This window comes from Pleuronectes platessa, chromosome 3, assembly GCF_947347685.1.
Source record: "Pleuronectes platessa chromosome 3, fPlePla1.1, whole genome shotgun sequence".
Classification (NCBI taxonomy): domain Eukaryota; kingdom Metazoa; phylum Chordata; class Actinopteri; order Pleuronectiformes; family Pleuronectidae; genus Pleuronectes; species Pleuronectes platessa.
In genome coordinates this window covers 2,240,645-2,262,460 of record NC_070628.1, presented here as the reverse complement: position 1 = coordinate 2,262,460, position 21,816 = coordinate 2,240,645, and the positions used below count along the sequence as shown (strand labels likewise).

The following is a 21,816-nucleotide window of genomic DNA, read 5'->3' as shown; positions in this document are numbered from 1 at the left end:
CTTCGCTGATCAATATCTCACAGATTCCATGATAATCTGTTTGGTAATTTTTGCTTAATCCTGCTATAAACAAACATGTCCTTGACAGAGGGAATAACTTCAGGCCCGTCAACTAAACGTTCATTGTTTTAAACTGTTATTTTCACTATAAACCTTTCGCTGGTCCTAACATATTAGACATAAGAAAACTAAAGTTCCAGTTTAGGGATAAACTAGTTGTATAAACAGCATCAAGCCTGTAGGTTCAGAGTTAAAAAACAGGAAGCATGCTGGGAAAGCAGATGTGAGCGGCACGGCTGGAAAATAGCAGCATTTAGGAGCGAGCCATGTGATTCTATAGTGCGTTAACCCCCCTCAGCAGACCGGGCTCAATATACCATACATACATTGTGTGTGGGTTTCTGGATTATTTCATCATATCGTCAGGATTATATTTTGGGGATAATGTATTGTTTGCAGGATTTAGGGTTCGACTCGGTGGCGAACATGAAAGAATCCAAATAATAAAGCCGCCGGTTGTGAGGAGATAAGTACTGTTGACTTATCTGGGACAATGCCAGATTAATGCATTAATAACAAATGAGTGTCGTCATTGTCACTGTTTTGCTGAACGTGTATTAACCCGACAGATCCATGACCAGTGCTTGATATGGGTTTGTTACGTGGCAGTGGGGATAATGGGACATTGTGTCATCTGTGTTTTCTGTCCGTTCCTACAACAACGTTTTAGTTTGAAAAATCACCAAGTGAAAACATGAGTTAGAACTTTAGATTTCAGCTCAATCTGTGGGATCTCTGCTTGAAGAACGACGAGCAGTTCTGTGATGCACACACTGATATCATGATGCTCTCATCACAGTCAATAGGCAGGATTAAGTCCAGTTTCTCTGTGATTTTTGGATTATTTAAGCAAAGCATCAGGATTACATTTTCAGGATGAAATGGGATAAACGATCTGTTGAACGTGGTGATGACTGAACAAATTCCTGGAGGATTCTGACGTATTTTGCTCTCCTGTGTTTGTTTCTCTCCAGACCTCCCAAGTCTCTCAGACCCGCACATTCCTCTAGTGGCTCGTGAGATCATGCAGCGAATGATCCGCCAGTTCGCTGCCGAATATACCTCAAAAACTACTCAGGACGACCTGCCCCTGCCCAACGGCACCATGAAGGACCAAAGCCTACCGATAGCGGCGTCTCTGGCCCTGGGCTCCTGCTCCCCGCCCGGGGCCCTGCCGGCACCGAGCTCCCCTCCATCGTCTGCCTCCTCCTGCCCATCCCCGACCCCAGGGCCAGGCCTCAGCCCCACCTCCGCTAACGCTGCCGCTGCCGCTGCTGCCGCCTCAGCAGCTTCCTGCACCCAGAGCAGCAACGGCACGGGAGCCAGTAACGGCGGAGGAGGAGGAGGAGGAGGAGGAGGAGGAGGTACGGCTGCTGCCTCTGCACAGAATCCCGTCCTCAGCAAGCTTCTCATGGCCGACCAGGACGGCCCGCTGGACCTCACCGTGAAGAAGAACCAGGTCGACGACGAGCCCAGCCAGCAGGGTGAGAGCAACACACTGGTTTTTATCACTAACGTTTGGTTTAGTCCCATCTTATACAGGACCACCTCTAACCAGGCTTTTATTTTAAACTTGGAAATAAACAAGTTACCTAATTACACCATCTTTTCTGGCTAAAGACAGGACAGTCCTCATAATGCTCCTGTGTGACCACGGTCCCCACATTGCAGTTAACACAGATATACACAAAACAAGTAAGAGGGGGGGCTTTAGCATTTGACCACTTCCTGTTTCGATGCCAAGTCGACGGGACAACAACAAAATAAAGACAAAACATTCATATTAACATTCAGTCCACTATCCCCACTATAGCCTGATGTTTGTTTCCTTCTTCTTTTTTTTTTATTCCTGCAAACATTTTACACATCAGATGAAAAACCCAGAGAATCCCACTTTTGTCTTTGAAGTCTTCTCCTCACCTTCACATTAGTGACGCGCTGGTGATTGCAGAACAGATTAATTTCCTGCACGTGGAGACTCTGATTCAACACGTACGGATGCTTGAGCAGATCACTGAGTAGCCGTCTTCTTTTGGATTGAGCCCCGGCAGCGTGATACCCGGCTCTGAAATGTAGCCCCGGCTCTCAGTCTCCGTTTAATCAAACTAAACCAGCAGGGGGTCTCTGTTTCCATCACCGAGCAGACTGCAGGGTGGAGGCGGCAGCTCGCTGCTTCAACCCTCAGCCGCAGTGTGACCGGTCACCCAATTTAATACCAGCTTTTTGGAATCTGCTTAGAGTAAGCCTCCTTAATTTTTACAAAAAAGATTTAGGCATTTATATCCACTGCTTGCTCACATGTTATCTCTCTCTCTCTCTCTCTCACACACACACACAGAAAACACCTTTCAGAGGAATTCTGGCTCTGATTATCCTTAAAGCTGGATCATATACTCCTTTAAATTATATCGTCCATGTCATTTCAAGGAATATGACGTTTTTAATGCTGCACAAATCAATGTTTCATCTAAATCAAGGAATCCAATGATTACATTAAATTTGAAAACATGCAGGGATGAACTCACAGACTTGAGCAGCTCCTCTGGTTTTTAACTTTTTAAAGCTTCTTTTCAGCTTCTAACAGTGATTAAGTTTCAGGACTCTCCTCACCGGGGTTTCTAAAAACTTCAGGCAGCTGCTTCGGTGAACGAAACCTCAATAAATCCAAGAAATGTCCCATAAACATTCTTTTTTCCACCAATACCAGAACCACATTGTTAATCGGGGTCTTTCTCAAGTCTTTAACACGTTTTCTCAGTAATGTGACTTATCCAGAGCGACAGTTCATGATCATGATTCAGACCTTTTCAACAGGCAGCTCTCATTACTGCCACCAGCCTGCTACGTGAAAACAAGCATGCTAATGTAGACGTGGAGGTTAATTAACATCGGCTCAGGGAAGGACCTCGTTAGTGTTTAATAGTCACGTTCATTATCACTGGACGTTTTGTGACGAGCGTCATTTGAGTTGTTTCAGAGCCAAAAGTCTTCGTACACACACGGTTCTGGATTCCTCGTGTTTATTGTCAGTGTGTGTGTGTTATTTTAATATGACCTAATGTTTTTCTGTTTTGTCCGATTAAACCACAAAAAGCCTCTGAAGATTAGTGCGTCCTATAGGGTTGTGTGGGCTAGAGGGGTCAGGAGGTCAGATGCACTTTAGGGATTACACCAGCAGAACATCGACAGAGACAGATCGTCCGGTTGTGAATTTATATTTATACGTTTTCATATCTGTGTGTTTTCAGTTTTAAAGATGCTCCTCAAGTTAAACAAATATTGACTTGTGATCCATAATGTTTTTACCGTTGTCGAGTTGGACACTGATCATGGTGCTGAAACTCAGATGATCCAAACTGGACTGAATATCAGAGAAACATGTTAAGACAGTTTTATTGTGAGTAAAAAGGGAGATTGTGTATTTGTGGTTGCAGCCCTGAAGATTAGGATTAGACAAAAAATTTGCATAAGGCCTCTTGGTGTTTTATATTTCTTTAATCCTAATCATTTACATTTTTTTACATACTTTGTAGACCTTCATTAACAAAAATGTAAAGCTTTAACCAAATTTGATTTAAAGAAGAAAAAATATGCCAAAAGAGGTGTTTTGGGGGTTATTTTTGCTTTACTTTTACTGGACAGCAATTGGAATAAATAAATTAAGAAATAAATATATGTAATAATTGATAAATAAAATGTTCTTGTTATCCTAAAAATCTATTTAACTATTCTCCTCAGTGAGTGAACAAAACAAATTCATCATCAGAATTATTTCTCTTTTTGTCCTTTTCTTCAAATCCAACTGCTCCTTCGAGTTCATATTCGAACCCACAGTTGTGAAACCTTTTGTCTCTGTGTGACTTTATTCTCAGACGGCGTCCTGGACCTCTCCACCAAGAAGAACAACGGTGCAGACGACCGCAAAACCTCGTCCGGCTTCCCGCCTGCGTCTGGGGTCAAAGGGTAAGACAACAGGATTAGTCCAACTGGCAACTGTTCGCAGGGCGGCGCTGTCATGTGCCTAAAACAACATGGCAGAGGTTAAAGCGCCCAGAGAGCAAATCGTGAGTTTAACACTGTGAGGTGATGATGTCATACTCAGAACCACTGTCGGGCTTCTCATTAGTAAACAAACATCCTTAGGTTTCTCACCTGTTGTCTGGTGAATATGCTTTTAATGTTCATGTGGATAATTCTTTGGATGAGAGAATAAACAATATCTCAAGAAATAAAGCAGAGATTTAGATTTTTTTTAAACATCCTGAGCTGCACTGAGTGAGTTAAAGATGTTCAGCCACTTGTATTTGTTCATGTACTTTGTATTCGTTCATGTCGTGCAGTTGCAGTTATTAATATTTGTCAGCGATGCAGCTTCATTCCTCCCTGATCTGATGGTTTTTCTGTTTCTGTGCGAGTTCATCCCAAACCAGGTGTCAATATTTTAGAATCTGTCAGCATAACGGTTTTATTAACTTATGTGGGTTTATTATAAAAAATACAACCAACAGGCAGTGATGTAAAATACTCACATTCTACATCACAGGGATTTCCACACTCTACAGGAGCATTAGTGATTCTGGTTGTACACCGTGCTTGTGCACAGGTATTTATAATTCTGCTCCTGCCCTTGTCGTCCCCCCCCCCCCCCCCCGCCTGCTCCCCCGCCCACCCCAGAGAGAGAGTTCAGCAGCAGTACATGTCAAACACATGACGGAGGCTTGACCGCTTTTCTTTTTCCGTCTCGGTGTCAGTACCTCTATTGACGACCCAGCGAGTTGCAGCCCGATCATTTATTGATGAACATGTACTTTGCCTTGAAGTCATGTTGGAATCAGAGCTCATCATACTCAGCTCGTGCATCAAGAGGGAATCAGCAATCAGCGCTAATCGAAGCTGCCATTTCCAGGAATACTTTTGATCCGTAGGTCAGAGATGGATTAAGAAAGGTTCGATGAGCAGAGCAGCCCCCAAACGCCAGAGTGCGGCGAGGCAGGTGGAGGGCGTGGGCGGAGAAGTGATGCGCCCACCATGTTGGCAGTGGAAGTTCACATTACACGGCACGACATCATGCTAATGCTACAACTAATGCTGCTAATACAAAACTACCAAACCAGTTTTATTTTTACACAAACACAAAGACAGTTCCATGAAGCAAACTGGTATTCAACCAGAGGCTTCAAAACTTTATACAATTTATGTACTTTTATTTGTTTGGGACAAAATCTGTCACAGTTGACAGACACGATTTCTCTGTTAAACTTCAACCTGCTGCCTCATCACAACCATCAACTCAGCTTTTACCCAAAACGTAGATTAAACTTTGGTTTAAAGTCGTTTACAAACTGACTGATTTGCAGCCTTGGACCTTGTTGTTGCATCATGTTCCCGGATCCAAGCAGTAATTTAAGTGAATACAATGATGGCCAAGAGTATGTGATGGAAACCCAGGTTTGTTTTCACCAAATGCAGCGTCTGTTATTTACGTGTTTAGTTATTTCCCATCAGGAACCAGTTCAAACATCTGAAAGACGATTTCTGGAGCTTCTCTTTTTGAAGACGTCTGATGGCAGATGATAGTGATGTTGATGCTACTTGCTGCTGGTTTTCAGCCAAACCTTTCTCAATGAAATCCTCATCTTTTTCTTTATCAAACTCGGCAATGATTTATTTTACATTGATATTTTAATATCTTAATTGTAGGTTTGATTTCTTGTGGTGTCCATATTAGTAATTCTCTCTGCAGCCAAAGGTTGAGTGAACATAGCTAATGTTGACATTACAGACTTTCAAAACTTTCTAGCTTAAGTCCACCGACATGCAGGTTAAGTTTCTTGGAAATATTAAATGAAACTTGTTTAATTATTATGTATTTCATGTCCTTTAAAACATGCACACGTCTTCTCAGAGTCTTAACAGAGAAGCACGAATGTTACACGTGTGTGTTTGGTCTTTAAGGGAGTAACACTCATGTGTTGGGTCCAGTTTTAACGGATTAACACAATAAGGTATTGCCTGACATTACATTCCACATGCGTGTCAACCTGGGCTAAATTAGAAACAGCACCTTAAGCCCCTCAGGACAGGACTCCGTCTCCCGACTGAGTTTTCTAATGCCCCATAGGACCCAAGGCCCGAGCCTCAGTGTGCGTCTCTAATGATCAGGTCATATATTATTTACTGCAGGAGGGGGTGGAGCCTGTGTTTCCACCCCCACCAGCATACACGCTGCTACTGGACTTGGATGTGAAATTATTTTCTGACCATGTTCGAAGGAAAATGGCAGAAAAACTGTCAAATAGTTTTTGGCCATGAGCTACAAACCCAAATAGATTCCTCTTAATGTCCCCTGATGGTTTAGAGGAAACAAGAATACAGTACAATCCACAAGTGTTTAAAATGTATATAGTTTCAAATAAGTAAATATCAGCTCCAGGATAAAACGTGCGTCTCGCGCTGCAGAGAAGGAAACGCTCTTTCACTCCATCTCATCGGGGATCCTCCTCTGTTACGTACATTCCTTTGGTCTTTTTACTTCCACAAATATATGCATGCACTAAATCCTCAGATCCTCCATTACCGGAGTCAGATGCAGCCCCCCCCCCCCACCCCCCCAGATGACTGTATGCTTACTGTAACAGAACGCTCTATTAGAGAGCAGACTCTCCGAAGCCTCTCGTTAACCCTGTATTGTTTTCAACGAGGCCGAGACCGCCCACTGTGATAATCTGTCTTAAAGCTCCTGCTGAGGACCCCCCCCCCACGTCGCACAGCCAGCCTCCCAGTAGCTCACCAGAACACGGCACATCTCCGGAGCAGGGATGTGCCGTGTTTCCCTCAAGTTTCCTCTTCCCCTGCCGCCCTCAGACATTTTCTGTTCAACCTAAGGGAGCGTTTTTAAAGAGTCTTTCCTCTGTTGCTATAGTTACCCAGCAGTGGGAACACTGGCTGCAGTGGTTCAAGTGCAGGCACTTTGCATGTAAGTGTATGTTATAGAAGAAGAGATGGTTTTCAGAAATTTGAAACACTGGAGCACAAAATGCTTCCGGACCAGCGCCGGTCGCCAGGATGAGACAGTTTTGTTGTCATTTCAGTTCACGGCACCTTTATTCATCAAGAACATTAAAATATAAACATTATTATAGGTTCAAGACTCAAATCTATTAAACATGTTTTGAGCTTATTCATTTCGAAGATTTTAGAATATAACGACTAATTATAAAATATATTGTGTGTTTTTAATGATTTGTGTCCTTGTGCCCACTCAGTTTGAATGCACCCACAGAGTCACTGCGATCAACTAATTGATGTTTAATAATGAAGGGCTGGGAAAATAAAAACAATTCTGCTAATGATGCATTAAATGAGACGATAATAAAGAAGTTTCTCGAGTCTTTTTGGTTTTACCGAGCAGGTGTGTGTGGGTAATCAGAGCTTCACTTGACTCCGGTAAATTCCACTTCCCACAATATGCTGCATTGTCTGGTTTTCATGGAGATTGTGTCACTTTGATTTGCAGATTTTTTTGAAACATACACCACTCAGACTAACAGAGGGGGAAATGGAGAGATCTGTATTTGTACAAAACATAGAAAGGTTCACATTTAAAGTTCAGCTACACGTTGTTCCTGTGTCTCACTTTCTCTGGACAATCCACAGATTTTACTTTGAAGGGATTTAACAGAGGATCAAACAATGTTAACAAACAAAAAATGAAAGCTGCAGCGGCATCTGTGGTTTATCTGGCAAAGCAGGCGGCTTTTTCCGGAAAATTTAATTAATCTCTGGTTTGTTTGGTCTTTTTCGAATTAAACGATTAATATGATCTCATGATTACATGTCACTAATCTTAAATCCTTGTCTTTTTTGATTCTTTCCAGACGTTCCCTCAAAGTGGAACATCCGCTGCCCGAGGTGGACGAGGACGATGGCCCTCTGCAGAAAAGCTTGCAGGACGGACTGAGGGAGAACTCCAGCTCCTTCAAGCCGCCACTGGCCCGCTCACTGCGCATCAAGGAAGAGCTCCTCAGCCAAAAGCACCGCCTGCTGAGCCAGCCTGCTGCTCTCTCATTGGCTAATCTAGAGGCAGCCGGCTTGCTCAGTCACGGGCAGTCCCACTCCTTGCTTGGCCAGAAGGGCTCCTCCTCCTTCTGGGGAAGCAAGGCCCATCTCGAGAGCCTGATGAAGCTGAAACAGGCCAGCGGAGCTCTGAGCGGGGCCCTCAGCGACCTCAAAGACCTGCCTACATTCCTGGAGAATCACCACCACAACCACCATGGAGCCTTCTCCATCAAGAGTTCACTCCTCCATCACCACCACAATCAGGCCTCCAAGGCCCAACACCACCACCAAAACGAGGGCAAGAGAGACCAAGGCCACTCGCCACCTGTCGACCTTAAGATCCCCCAGGTTCGGGGCATGGATCTCTCCTGGGACTCCCATGCCTCCGACCTGTACGGCTACAGCAGCATGGGGGGTGGCCATGGGGAGAATAGTCTGAGCCGGAAGTTGAGAGCCATCCTGCCCAAGCAGAACCGCCGGGGGTCGAGCCTCGGAAGCCTGCTGGATGGGGCGGCGGACTACTGGAGCTCTGACCTGGAGCACTCCATCTCCGGACCAGCATACTCCACCTCCGACGTGGAAGGGGACCCGAACTCCAAGCAGCCACGGAAGAAGAGGGGCCGTTATCGCCAGTACAACACCGAGATCCTGGAGGAGGCCATCACGGTAGTGATGAACGGGAAGATGAGCGTGTCCAAGGCTCAGAACATGTACGGCATCCCGCACAGCACCCTAGAGTACAAGGTCAAAGAGCGCTTGGGAACCCTGAAGAACCCCCCAAAGAAGAAGCTCAAGCTCATGATGAAGATGGAAGCGGGAGGCCAGGAGTTTCCCGCCGAGTCGGAGAACACGCCAACCTCAACCCCGCGAGACGACGAGCCGCCTCTGGCCGCCGTGGAGCTCAAGAACAATGTCAAAGAAGAGATTGATGACAATTTCCAACCAATCGACTAAACGACTTACACATGTAAACCTCAGTCAAATGACTTAAGTGATTTGAAAACGGATGGGGCTTTATTTGTGCCAATTTACTTTGCAGTATCTGGGTGAGCACAAACACAGGGATAATATGAGGAGGATTCTTAGAAACACACTGGAGAGAAACACCTGATCGGATGGTATTTAACAAGCGTCCCTAAAGCGACGCTGTGCAGGCATTTGTTTAGCTTTCATATCCAGGGGCTGAACAAATGCAGCTAAAGACATTGGTTAAATGACAATTAATGAAATTTCCTAAGCATGCTGATAATCCCGAGCCCAAAAACCCAATCGCCCTTTTTCTGAACTTGATACACTGAACCATTGCTGCTTATAGACGCAGTTTGGGCTTTTGGACTATTCCAATTTGGGGAGAAACGAGGGGAAAGTTTGAAAATTAACTCACAAATCTTGTCCCTTAACCACTCCCCTCTCTCACGGATAGCTGACAATTGGTAAGTGGACTGTCTATTACATTCGAAGCCAACTGTAAAGTTTAATCATACCACTGATACTCCTCCCCGGGGTTCTGAATCAAAGCCCGTTCTCTTATTGCCAGGTAGCCATGACGCTTTAACTGCAAACCTTTACTTTCCTCCTGAAGATATTCTGCTAATCTCTGTGCGAATGAAAGCAACATTAACCCGTCCTTTTTGAAAAACGAGAAAAAGACACACAAAAGTCATTCAGGGATGCTTGTCTGTGAGTGGACACTACTGACTTCTATAACTGACTTCTTTTCCTCTATCTTTTTCGTTTGATTTGTTTTTTGCTTTCTTTTGCACTACACTCTGGGTCTGGCGCTTACAGACCAGGTTACCTCGGCATTGTTGCCCTCGCATCATGCACTTATTATGGTCTGTCTCTGAAGCCCAGTCGCAACCTCTCAACGGCGTCAGAGGTGCACGTCGCCTGCGTTCGCTGATCCATCATCAGATTCAGGAGGGCGGTTAGTTTGACCCTCTTTTTTGCCAACGGACAAGCGGAGGGGCTAATCTGATCATGGATCAGCTGTTTTTTTAAGGCGGAATGCTACCTCATGGACCTCCGTCAGTGTCTCACTGCTGATCCTGGAATGCCGGAGATGCCTTCAGGTTTCCTTCCAAACGGTAACCGAAGTGAGCTCCTCCCCGCCGCGGCGATCTTTACCTGCTGAAGGCCTTTTAGGATCAGAATGTGAAACCGCTGCTATACAGTCGATTATCTAGCTCCTACACGAGGCCTAAGCTAATGAGTTCTAGCTCGTCTTCGCTAACAACGATACATTTCTCATGGTTTTGTCTTTTTTCCTTTTTCTAATCAAACTAAGCAGAAGCAGCTTAGCTGATCTCCTCCATCAAACGTCAAAGACAGTTTTAGAGGCTGTTTACTACAACAATGTGCATTTACAGAGGGGTGTTGATTTTGGGTGGTGGGTGGGCGATATGCAGTGGGGAGGTGTAGATGATAGAGGTGAGGGGAAGGCAGATTTTAATATATTATAAGTTATTACTACTGATTATGTAAAAGCCGATCCGGGATTTCTTTCTCCTCATTTTTAACTCAGGGTGACTGAGACAGATGTTGTGGGTTTAACATGTGGTCATTTCCTCTTGGACCTGTAGTAGACGGACAGGAGGAAAACACACGCCTCTCGCTGATGCTAACCAATCACACAACACTACAGGATACACACCGACGATGGGTTTAGGCGCTTAACTTCTAACATAGCACTTTTCAAAAGTCAGAAAGACGGGAGGTGTTTGTGGTTATGCATGTAGTTCTCTTCTCTGAGGGATATGGAAAATAAGCTTTAGTGTGTGAAGACTGTCAGAATCTGCAGCTTGGACCCAAACGACTCTTTCTTTTCCTCTCAATTACCTCCGAGAAGTCAAGAGAAGAAAGGAAAGTTTTTAAAAACAGGTCAACAGCTTGAACAAGTTCAGTTTTGTGTCGTCTTTGTCGCTTCCCCCCCCCCCACCACCCTCCCGTCACTGCTGAAGAACCAGGGACTGAAAAACCATCGTCAGGAATTTACCAGGCGGGGAAAGAATATCCCTCAGAGACGCAGGTGGAAACACAAAAAGCTCTCCTGATGTTCTCCCCCAGGGAAACACTGACGCACATGAAAAATGCTTCTGGTTGTTCTGTTTAGTTTTGCTTTGTGGTAAATGTCGCTCTTCGCTCCGAACACTGCCTGGTGCTCACCCAGTGTGTGAGATTTAACATGAGAAATGTACCTCTGCTCAGATGATGATGATGATGATGATTCACTCCTTTTGAAATGTATTGTATATTTAATTTATTTGATTTTTCTTTTATTATTCTCTTGAAAATGGCATGCACCACTTCCCTGGCTGATTCTGGGATCAGGCCAATTATTGATTATTTATGTTGAGAGGATTTCAACTCAATTAATCCTGAGCCAGAGATGCTAAAATCATCGAGAATTTGACTCTTTTCTACCTGTTGCTTACAATCTTCATTTTCCCTCTCAAGTTTTCCATTTAAGCTTCGTAGCTGCCTCGGCCTGATTGGCCTGTCCGCATGGCCAATGGGAAAAGCTTTAGCAAAGACCCCTGGACCTACAGATCGTTGGGTGGTCGTCATGCATGAAATGCGTCCCACACTGACAATGCCGAGCATTTGAAGTGTCTGAAGGTTGTTGTGTGCGTTAAGTCGGACCCAGCGAAGCACAATGCACTGACGTGAGAGTTAAAACAGGATCTCAGCCCCGGTGTTGATGCACTTCTCATGAAAACTCCTCTTATGAAAAGGCATGAAGCTGCTCACTCCAGCAGCTTGAAAAAAACATAACTTAGCGTGAACCCCCCCCCTCCCCCCCGCTCCAGAAAAACAGAGCAAACACACTGCGGTAACCTGCCTGTTTGCCTGTTTCATGTAATGCATGTAAAGCATGGACCTGCGCTGGTAGAAAAGAAAATATATGTGTTTATAAATAGTGAAATTGGCACTTACTGCACAGGTTTGAATGGATAAACTCCAGCAGCACTTAGACTGAACTCCCAGCTTTGTGGATAATCTACACAAATCTCTAAATCATTTACACAACTCCTTCTTCACCTTTACTGAGCATTCGGCTAAAAATTGTCTTTGCTTTTTAAAAAATACTACTGATTTAAATTGTTCTGAGGTCCCATTGTCAGCCGGGTCTTATCTGCTGAGGTGCATGCCATTTGTGGTATTTATTTAATTCCATTGTTGTTGTTTTTCCTGGGTTCTATTGATTGTTTATGTGGTTAACAGCTCCCCCTGTCCAAAAAGTCCTCCTCCTTGCAACTCGAGTCTCACTGCAGTTTTTTTAAGAAACCCGATACTTATATTATATACTTAAGAGAGCAGTATATATCTATTTATATACATATATATTGACAAATACTCACATAATGAATGTAGTGACCTTCAACTTTCAAAACCACCTCAAAAGTAATCTGCAAAAAAACTGAAAAACCCACAAGCGATGGCACCGTCCACTCATTTTTAACAGACTGTTGTTTTTATCCTCTTTCTTTTCTTTTCACTTTTTCGCCGCCTGCACGGGAAACGCTTCCCGACGCGGGCGCAGCAGTAGCCTTCAGTACTGTACACGTCTCAGGATCGAGCCAACGGGATGGGCAGCAATATTCGTCAGTCGGAAAATGGCGCAGACTTAACTACCTGTACTAGATGTAATTTATACACTCATAAATATATATAAATATATATATATATATACTAACTCAGCTTGGTCAGCAGAGACCAAGTGCTATACCTCATTCTCAGAATAATGACTGCTTTCCGTGCCTCGTACTTTTATGTATCCCTCACCTGGGAGCCTGGCGAAGGGATAGCCGATACTCTGGGAAATATAGTCTCCTCTGCTGTTTCTTTTATTATCTGTTTGTTTCTCTCTTCTTTGTGTCGCCTCCCTCTTGTGAAGGGAGGAGGGAGACGCTTCAAGTGTCTGACTGACCAATATTTGCCACCCTACCTCTTTTCAGGTATATATATTTTTTTTTTGCAACAACAAAACCTTATCGAATTATATATCGTGAGCTAAGTGATTGACAAAAAAACGAGAAACACGTCTGTGATGGCCGGTGGTTTCCTCCTCTGACCGTCCAAACGTTCTGGGATTCAGTCGTCTGGTTTCACGCTGGAGGCAGAAGGCCCGGTCGGCCCCGCCCTGCTCTGAGAACCAACTCGGCTTTTTGTTCTTTTTTACTTTATTGTGTGTTTTTAGATGTAACACGACTCCAGGTTGAAACTTGACAGGGGGATTTTTTATTTCTTTTTGGAGTTTTTTTTTGTTTTTTATTTCTCACACCCAGAGGGGAGATGGGGGGGGGGGGGGGGGACACACAGCTGGACGAGTTAACCTTCCTTTATCTGCTTTTTACACTGCATTCCAAAAAACACCCACCCCACACACAGGAAATGTACCTTTATATGATGAAAATGAAAAATTCTATACAGTAAACCTATGAATATATGTATTTATTTTACTGTTTTTGCATCTTCAGGTAAACCAATCGGTTTCTCCTCTGCTTTTCAGGTTGGCTTTTATTTGATTTAGATTTTTATTCTTTTGAGTGAAAGACAAAGTCAAAAACAAAGATGAAAAAAATGTCAAACAGCAACTACTGTAACCTCACCTCGCAGACGCCACATGATGCGCCATTTTGTTTCAGGATGGCTCGTGATGCCGTGTGCTGCCGGGAAAGAAAGAACCATAATGTATATGATTGCCATGCTCCTCTCTGCGAAGAGGTTTCTTCTGTTTCTTCTCTCTGTCACGCTGCATATCTGGTTGTCATTAGTACCTCAGGTCTGACCACTTCAAAGCAGCTGATTGTATATTAGAAATACACACACACACACGCACACAGAGACACACACAGACACACAAAGAAGATTCAGGATTTTTAGTACGGCTTGTTTCCAGATTTTTAGATGTAACCAACGGAAGCAGTTTTTGAATAATTGTTGTTTCTTGTTGTCGTAATGTTGTTGTTCTGATTACGTCTTCTCTTTTTCCTTTCTTTGTTTTCTTATAAAAAAAGAAAAGACAAATTCTCTCACAGCCAGGAGCCAGGTCTCTGAATACAATGCTGTATTCTCTCTAGCACACACACCGCCGTGGAAGAGCAGAACGCACACACACACACACACACACACACACACACACACACACACATAGAGAAATGACGCACCTACAGCAACTCTGCCTCCTCATCAGGTAGCCACACTTTGTGTGGGCAGGTTATATGTATAATTATGAAGCTGGAGTCTGCCGTGTCTCTTTTAGAAGCAGGTGGGTGTGTTTGGTCCACAGCCGAACCTCAGCCCTGCTGGCTGAGTTTGATCCGACACACCGGGACACTGCCGGCGCTGCCTCTGTGAAAATCACTTTGTTTTGTTTCTCGCTTGAAATCGACCGACTTGTGTTTCTTTGCAAAAGGAAGAAAAAAAAAATCCTCCCCATCGTTGGATCCGTCCACGTGACGCTCGGTTTGTGATGTTCGCTGCATTCCTGCTCTTATTTGGTTGTGATTTCATTTCCTCTCTTCAGTATCTGTCCCTCAAACTGCCTGGTCTTTTTCTGCCGCCATCAGAGATTGTGAACAAGTCGCAGATTGTCGACTCGTTGTACTCTGTTGTGTTAACTGTGGGTGGACGTGCTGCGAGGCTCAGGCTGCTCTCGGTGATTCGCTGGACGTTTATACGAACGTTTTGCTCCCACGTTGTGTCTTTGATTTGAGGCTGTGCGATACTTTTATCATCTTGTGATGATAGAAAGACGTTCCCAGTCAACACAGCTGAGGAACAACATGTGTTGTTTTCTGGATGGGAAATTATCTTCGTGAGATTTTGTGGTATCGCACAGCCCGGCTTGTAGCTGCAGGGCATGCTGGTCCATCAGGGCTTTAACGACTGGACTCTCTACCTCGACACATGACGAGTGAGACAGGAATGCAAAGAACATCACCAGTGCTTGATTATTATTGTTCATATTCACAGATTCATCTTAATCTCGGACTGAAGCTGCTTTTCAGTGGATAGTTGAGGATTTGGTTAATTCTCTGTGTGAGAAACCACCTGCTGTGTTTTAGATTTTCCTTGACGCATCACAGAGGACTGACACTTTCATGCAACAAGCCCTATTTTATATTGAGTGTGGTTTTAAATCAAAAATAGTAATCACCACGTTTACTGACAGTTGTAAGCTTCTCCAAACAATCGCTTTCTCCCCGCAGACATTTGTCAAAGTGGTGCGAACAGATCTGTTGACATGTCGTGGAGCCGCGGTGACAAGTGTTGTAAATGTCAAAGAATTTGTGAAAACGTGACAAGCCGTCGCTCGGCTTTGAAAGCAGAGCTGAGTACAGATCTTAAAGGCCAGACACGCCTCCTGCAGAAACAACACAACGACCCCCCCACTCACTGTCACTGGGATGTTACGACTCAGACACAGAACAGCCGCAGAGCCGGAAAACATAGATCAGGATCCAACGGCACCTTTAATACAGAATTTACTCAACAACGTGTTTACAGAAACATTTAGAATATTTTGTTTTCAACCTGCACTCTGTAATTATCCCTGCAGCCCGGTTTCCCCCCCCCTGACATTATTCAAAGCTATCGCTGTGTTTGTATTCACTCACATTCAGCGTCATGGTGCTGCCGAGAATTCGTGATTATATATTTGTTGTTCTTCAATCAGCGGAAGCGAGAGTGCCTTTTGAAAACTCTAATCAAAATCTCAAATCTAATCTTTAAGGGGTTTGTTTCTTAATCACATATAATCGAACCCCTCGGGTGAAATCACAGAGAAAAGGCCTGTGTGCAGAGCCGCCGGCTGTTCTCGCCGCCGTCGAGTCCGCTGTGCCGTCGTACGTGTAACCCCCCCCCCCCCCCCCGCTTTGTTAGAAAGCCTCCTTTCTGACAGACCGCCAGATACACGTGGCAGTCGGAGGAGGTGGATGGGAGTGCGAGGTTGAAATCTAAGTGCAGTAGAGAAGAATGAAGGCCGCTGAAGGTCGCCCCCCCCCCCCCCCCCCCCCCCCGCCATAGTTAAACAACAGGCTTTTAATGGTTCAGTGCTGAAAGTCACGTTGCCTCGACGACGTACAGGGTTGATCAGAAAGTCATCAGAAAGTAAAGATATGACATAAAGACAAAAAAAGAGATAATTAGGGACTAAAATATCAAACCTGATGTGCAGGTTAAAATGTAAATTAGAAAAATAGAATAAAAAACGACGGCTGAGAGAAAGAAATCTGAGAGACAGAGTGAGGTGCCCTTGTGTGTTTCCATGACAATCCTGCAGCATAGTTCCCATGTGGAGATGTGTCTGGCCCTAAGAGCCACCGACCAGCTGGTTCTAGATCTGCTTACACCGGTTTGTCTCCATGTGGAGGTGTGTCTGGCCCTAAGAGCCACCGACCAGCTGGTCTCTGCTGGTTCTAGATCTGCTCACACCGGTTTGTCTCCATGTGGAGATGTGTCTGGCCCTAAGAGCCACCGACCAGCTGGTTCTAGATCTGCTCACACCGGTTTGTCTCCATGTGGAGGTGTGTCTGGCCCTAAGAGCCACCGACCAGCTGGTTCTAGATCTGCTCACACCAGTTTGTCTCCATGTGGAGATGTGTCTGGCCCTAAGAGCCACCGACCAGCTGGTCTCTGCTGGTTCTAGATCTGCTCACACCGGAATTTGGCAGAACTGACTTTGTCTTGTTGCAGAAAGTAGCAGTCCCTGATTCGTCGATGTGGATTCTATAGGTTTCAAGGAAAATAACCGTCGACAGAAGATGGTAATTATGAAAGAATCTCTGTGCGACACTGGTTGAGCGACTGGTTTCCACAGACTGTCGGTTATCCACTTCTTGTGACCTCTCTCCCTCAGTTGTACTTCCACTGTCTGGCCCTCGATGTTAGAGCATCTGTCTCTTTGCTGGTCTCTGTTATCTCTGCTACCTCACTCTGTCTTGAGGACTCGCCCGTAGGGAACCTTTCAGGAGTCAGAAACTTGCACAAAAACTAAAGCGTTGTCTATTTTAATGCCAGTGAAGGACCATTACAAGCATTTCTTCCTTCGCCTTATAGAGACATTTGCTGGTTTGGAGGATATGCGATGAAAGTTGGAAGCAGAGCTGAGCGAGCTGGATGCTTTGAGAGGCGTCCCGCTGCCTGTCCTCTAAGACACTGTCCTCTAATTGTCTGCTGACCATTGTAATCTTCCCTTCTTGCTGTTCCTCGATGTGTCCGATCGTGATTGGCTTGTCACTCAAGCGTCCAGACTCGCGGTGTGATGCAGGTGCGCGGCTGTAGGTGTCCATGAGGGGCCACGCGTCCCTTCCACATCTCCGTAAACATGGTTTGATTTTATTGTCACTTACTTTGATGAAAAGTCATAAACCCTTTCCTTCCCCATCCCTTTCCCCTCCGCCTCTTATTTATGTGTCATCCTCTCAGCTTCCTTGGTCAGTGGAGCGTGAGCACCGGGGGCTGACAGGCCCTCGTTTATCCCAGGAGAGATGGGACGTTCCTGGGCAAACACAGGTCCTTCACTTCTCATCAGGCCTTTTCATAAACCTCCCTGCCACCTTCTGGGGGTTGAATCCACCACACACATGCCCCTGGGCCTCCACCTTTCTTTCTCTTTCTCTTTTATCTTTTCACAGAGGCTTTGCCATGCTCTCCTCTGATTAGCAGCTTGCAGATTTAGATTTTAGAAGACAGGGCTTGAAGGTCTTTCATTTACAAGGAGAGTCGATTCTCTTCTGTAATATCGAGAACTGATTCCAGAAGAAGATGAGAAAAAAAGCACCCACACATACTAAACACTGTTCATGCCGTACATTACGTCGGTTAATATTTCAGCCTCGGTGAAAATTTCGTGAACCCCTTCCACAAAAGAGAGAGTTCAATCTTTTAACGTTCAGGACGTTAATGTTGTATGGTGTCTCGGATTTCTCGTTTTGATGAGTCAGAGTAACGGCCTCGGCTTTTAGTTCCTGTGTTTAAAAAAAACATAAAAACATGGAGTAAAAAAACGCTATCGAGCAGCTTTGTTGAAATTGCCAGTGCGTCGCTGTGATCCTCTTGTAGCTTCTTTTCGCCGTCTCTCGAGTTATCTCTTGTCTCCTGAATTTGGACTTTGCCTTCTTGGACGACCACGTACCTTCTCTGTTACCTTATAACACTACATGCAGATAACCCCAGCAGCCTGTGTATTTAGAGTCGAGCTGCGGAGCAAATCTGGCTCATGAGCACGATCGATGGCCGGGTCAGACAGACCAGCGCTCGGCGAGCAGATGTCAGAGTTCAGCCTCAGCCCGGGAGTTCGACAGGTGAGATATTCCGTCAAACAGTACATAAGGTTAAATGTCATGCGGACGATTCCTGCTGCCAAACTGAATCCCTTCTCTTCATTCGGCAGAAGTTCACTCAACATCTGTTAAAAGGATCTTGGAAAAGCCTTTTTTTTAATTGCTCTCGACTGATTCTGTACATTATTTTCAGCCAAATACTTTTTCAGTGCTTTATAAACAGCAAGGATTGTAAATATGAATAACTCTTAGCAGGGGAGGCTTGTTCGGACCTCACTTAACGACCTCACTTAACGGCCCCCCCCCCCGGTTGGTCTAATGGAGATCTAACTTGTAAGACTCGGACTGTTGCCTTTCCAAATGTCCAAGTCGAGGAAAGCTGCTCGTAGAAAGAGAGAACGAGCGCTTTGTCCGAATCTTGGTTTGGGGAAGCAGTGCAGAGTGTTCTTTCCCTTCAGTCTTTGATAACGTTGTCCATCTTGGTGTTTCTTGGTGTGCAAAAATGTAAAGAAGATGAAAAAAAAAATACAACACAGAATACCTCAGAAAAGAAATCCATGTAACCGTGACAACCTCCACATATTGTCAGATCTTGTCGATCATCTCTTGGACATTTTTTATCTCCTTTATCGCTTTGTGTTTTCCCCTCTTGCTGTTTTCCGCCATGCAGTCTGAAGCGCCCGGTGGAGGATCCACAGCTTTTTTACAACTCGTTTGCTCTTTTGATTTGTGAGAATCCTCGGTCTCAAACCTTTGGCCGCCCACCTCGGGCTCCTGAGTAAAACGACGGGAGGAAGGTTGTTTCTCAAGAACATTTGATTTGTCACAATTTCCTCGGAAGCTTCTCTGAGTCCCTGCAACAGACGGGATTTCATCGAAAAAGAAAAACAAGAAAAAAAAAAAGAATCCTCGTCTTTTGAATTTGAAACTGGGCTTTCTGAAAGAATGAAGGCCAATAACACGTGGATCACTTGAAACCACACGGTCCACACGTTGTTCCGTTTACCTCTTTATCTACTTATCTACTCTTTATCGTTGTTAAGAAACTGAATGTAAAATAAAACACAAACACAACTAACCTCTAATTTAACTATACATATTTAAGAATAAGAAATACTCTATATGTGCACATAGATATACCTATACAAGACCCACACAGAAATAAACACAAATGCATATGTATATAAAAATCTCTAATGTCATATACTTTTATCTTGAAAAGGAAGAGGATGAGCCTTTTCCATTGATAATTCAGGGAAACTACAGAAGTCCAGTGCAGTACGTTAAATTCACTCATTCTGTTGCTTTTGGTGTTCGTTTGCTTACTCTGTTCTTGCTTGTTATTTCCCTCATTATGTAGCATAGGGCAAAGGGGCATGGCGACTTGTTTTTTCTTTGTTTTTTCGTTAACAGAAGAAGAAGAAGAGGAAGAAGTAATGGAACTAGGAACGAGTGTAGTTTTGGTCTTTTTAAGCCTGATTTTGTGAAAAGGGGAGTAGGGGCGGGATAGGGAGGCGGGGTTATTCAGGATGGTTGTATATAGAATTGCTTTACCCATCAATCCTAGCCTGTCTTTTTCACAGGTGAGGTGGAAGTGTACATTGAAGGCACTGAGGAGCAACGGTTTGTGTGTTTTTATGTCTAGAAAAGTAGAGACTGTTTAAGTGAAGGAAACTGGGGGGGGGGGATGCCCTTCAGGGTTCGTTAGAAAGCTAATCTCCCTCAATCTGTGCCGGGAGCGATGGACCTTGACCCTCTCGATATTTTTGCATGCTGGTGTACATACCTCTGTATCAGTCATTTTGCTCTAAGAGGCTGGCTGATCCCAAAGCGCCATTTTGGGATTTTGTCCGCAGGACCGAGTCTGATGTTTTGAATATGAAATATTGCCCCTAAAAAAAAAAATCCCTCTCCCGAGAAGAAGGAGCACCTAAGGTGTTTGTTTGTCACTGCAGCAGCTTTCGTGGTGGTTTTTTGGCTAAAGCTCTTTTGCAATCATTTTTTCCTCGTGTAAAGTGAAAAGTTTGTATGAGTGTGACTCTGTGTGACTGTGTAAGAAATAATGTGAAACGCTTGATCTTTTTGAGTTTCCTCAGTTGTTCAACGATATTTTATCCACAGAGATGTTTTTTGAGGAACACTAATCGATTTGTGCTCTTACGGTAAATCAATGGAACAGTGAACAAGTTTGAAGAACTGATTCTCCTAACGTATCTTAATGTGTAAAGGAGAAGACGCCTCACACGGGGCACCACACAGACCCAAGATACATTACCCAGAAACCCTCAGGGACCCTCGACAACACTGCTCTCACTCTTATTCAGGTACTTAATCTACGCTGAGGCCTAGCAGTGATGAACCTTAACTCTGGTTTGTTTTCAATAGTCTGTTCCTATGAAGACGAAAAAATTACCGCCAACATTTTTAACGATCAGAAGCAGTTTTTCTCCCCCTCAGAGTTTTGTTATTTTATGTTCTGTTTCTGCTCTATCTTTCATCCTCTTAATATTTTTATTATCTTATGAATGTCAATCTTCTCAGTCCAGGACCTCTGAATCTCTGTTCGCACTCCGTTCTCGCTCTGACTTCAGGAGCCACGGCTTCACTGCAGGCGTCTGGTGTTGTGCGACTAAGAAGCCTCTAGTTACAAATCTCTTAAAGCTGTATGTTGCCAAGCGGTTGTGTTGCTGCGCTCAGCTTAGCCGAAGCCGAGGTCGTCTCCTGCAGACGTCAGTTTCTGTTTCTCACCGAGAACCAGTCAAAGAAAAGCAGCCATTTACTGACCTGGTCAGGACGACGGGAGTGTGTTTTGAATTCTTGCCTCCATTTTTTTTACCTCTTGCAACAATCAGTGACGTTTGGTGAGAACTGTGTAAAGAAAAAAAGAAGTTGTATTTAATGTTGTAAGAATTTAAGATTACTTTTCTACATTCCTTTCGGTGGTTTTGGTCGTAACCCGAGTTCATAGTGATAGAAATAGCTCTGATTGGTTTGGAAACAGCTTGTGATCTTTGGTTTAAACGCAGGAAGTGACGTCCGGGGGTTCGGACGCTAGTTTGAGTAAAACAACAAAACCTCCTCTTTTCTTCAGTCTCGATTGTTGTCCTTCTGAGGTTTCTAACGTTTTCTAATCTCACCTCGGTTCTTAACGGGCGGCTGGACGCCCCGCTGCCGGGCCTGCTGGGCTTATTCCTCGTTTCTGCTGAGATTTTGCATTTGGGTTTGACGATATACCTCATTCCTCCAGTCCAGCAGGCCCTAGGGGGCGCTGTGCCGGTGCTCAGGACGCCGCCCAAGCCCCCTCTTATGGATTGGTCCCACCTGGACTGTACCTCTTACAGACACACAAACACACACACTCACACCTACACACCTACACACAGGTTCTCCAAATACCCCAATGGACCTA

At 44.5% G+C, this 21,816-nt stretch overlaps 1 protein-coding gene across 1 annotated transcript in view; it reads left to right on the top strand.

Annotated features, from left to right (window-relative positions):
* lcor (ligand dependent nuclear receptor corepressor) overlaps positions 1-11,912 on the top strand; it is a 49,876-nt gene extending 37,964 nt beyond the window's left edge. Inside the window, exons 5-7 of the mRNA XM_053418892.1 lie at positions 1,035-1,544; positions 3,933-4,023; positions 7,938-11,912. Coding sequence (XP_053274867.1) covers positions 1,035-1,544; positions 3,933-4,023; positions 7,938-9,072 — 1,736 coding nt within the window. The 3' untranslated portion in view covers positions 9,073-11,912. The remainder of the gene's footprint in view (positions 1-1,034; positions 1,545-3,932; positions 4,024-7,937) is intronic.
* The last annotated feature ends 9,904 nt before the right edge of the window (positions 11,913-21,816 follow it).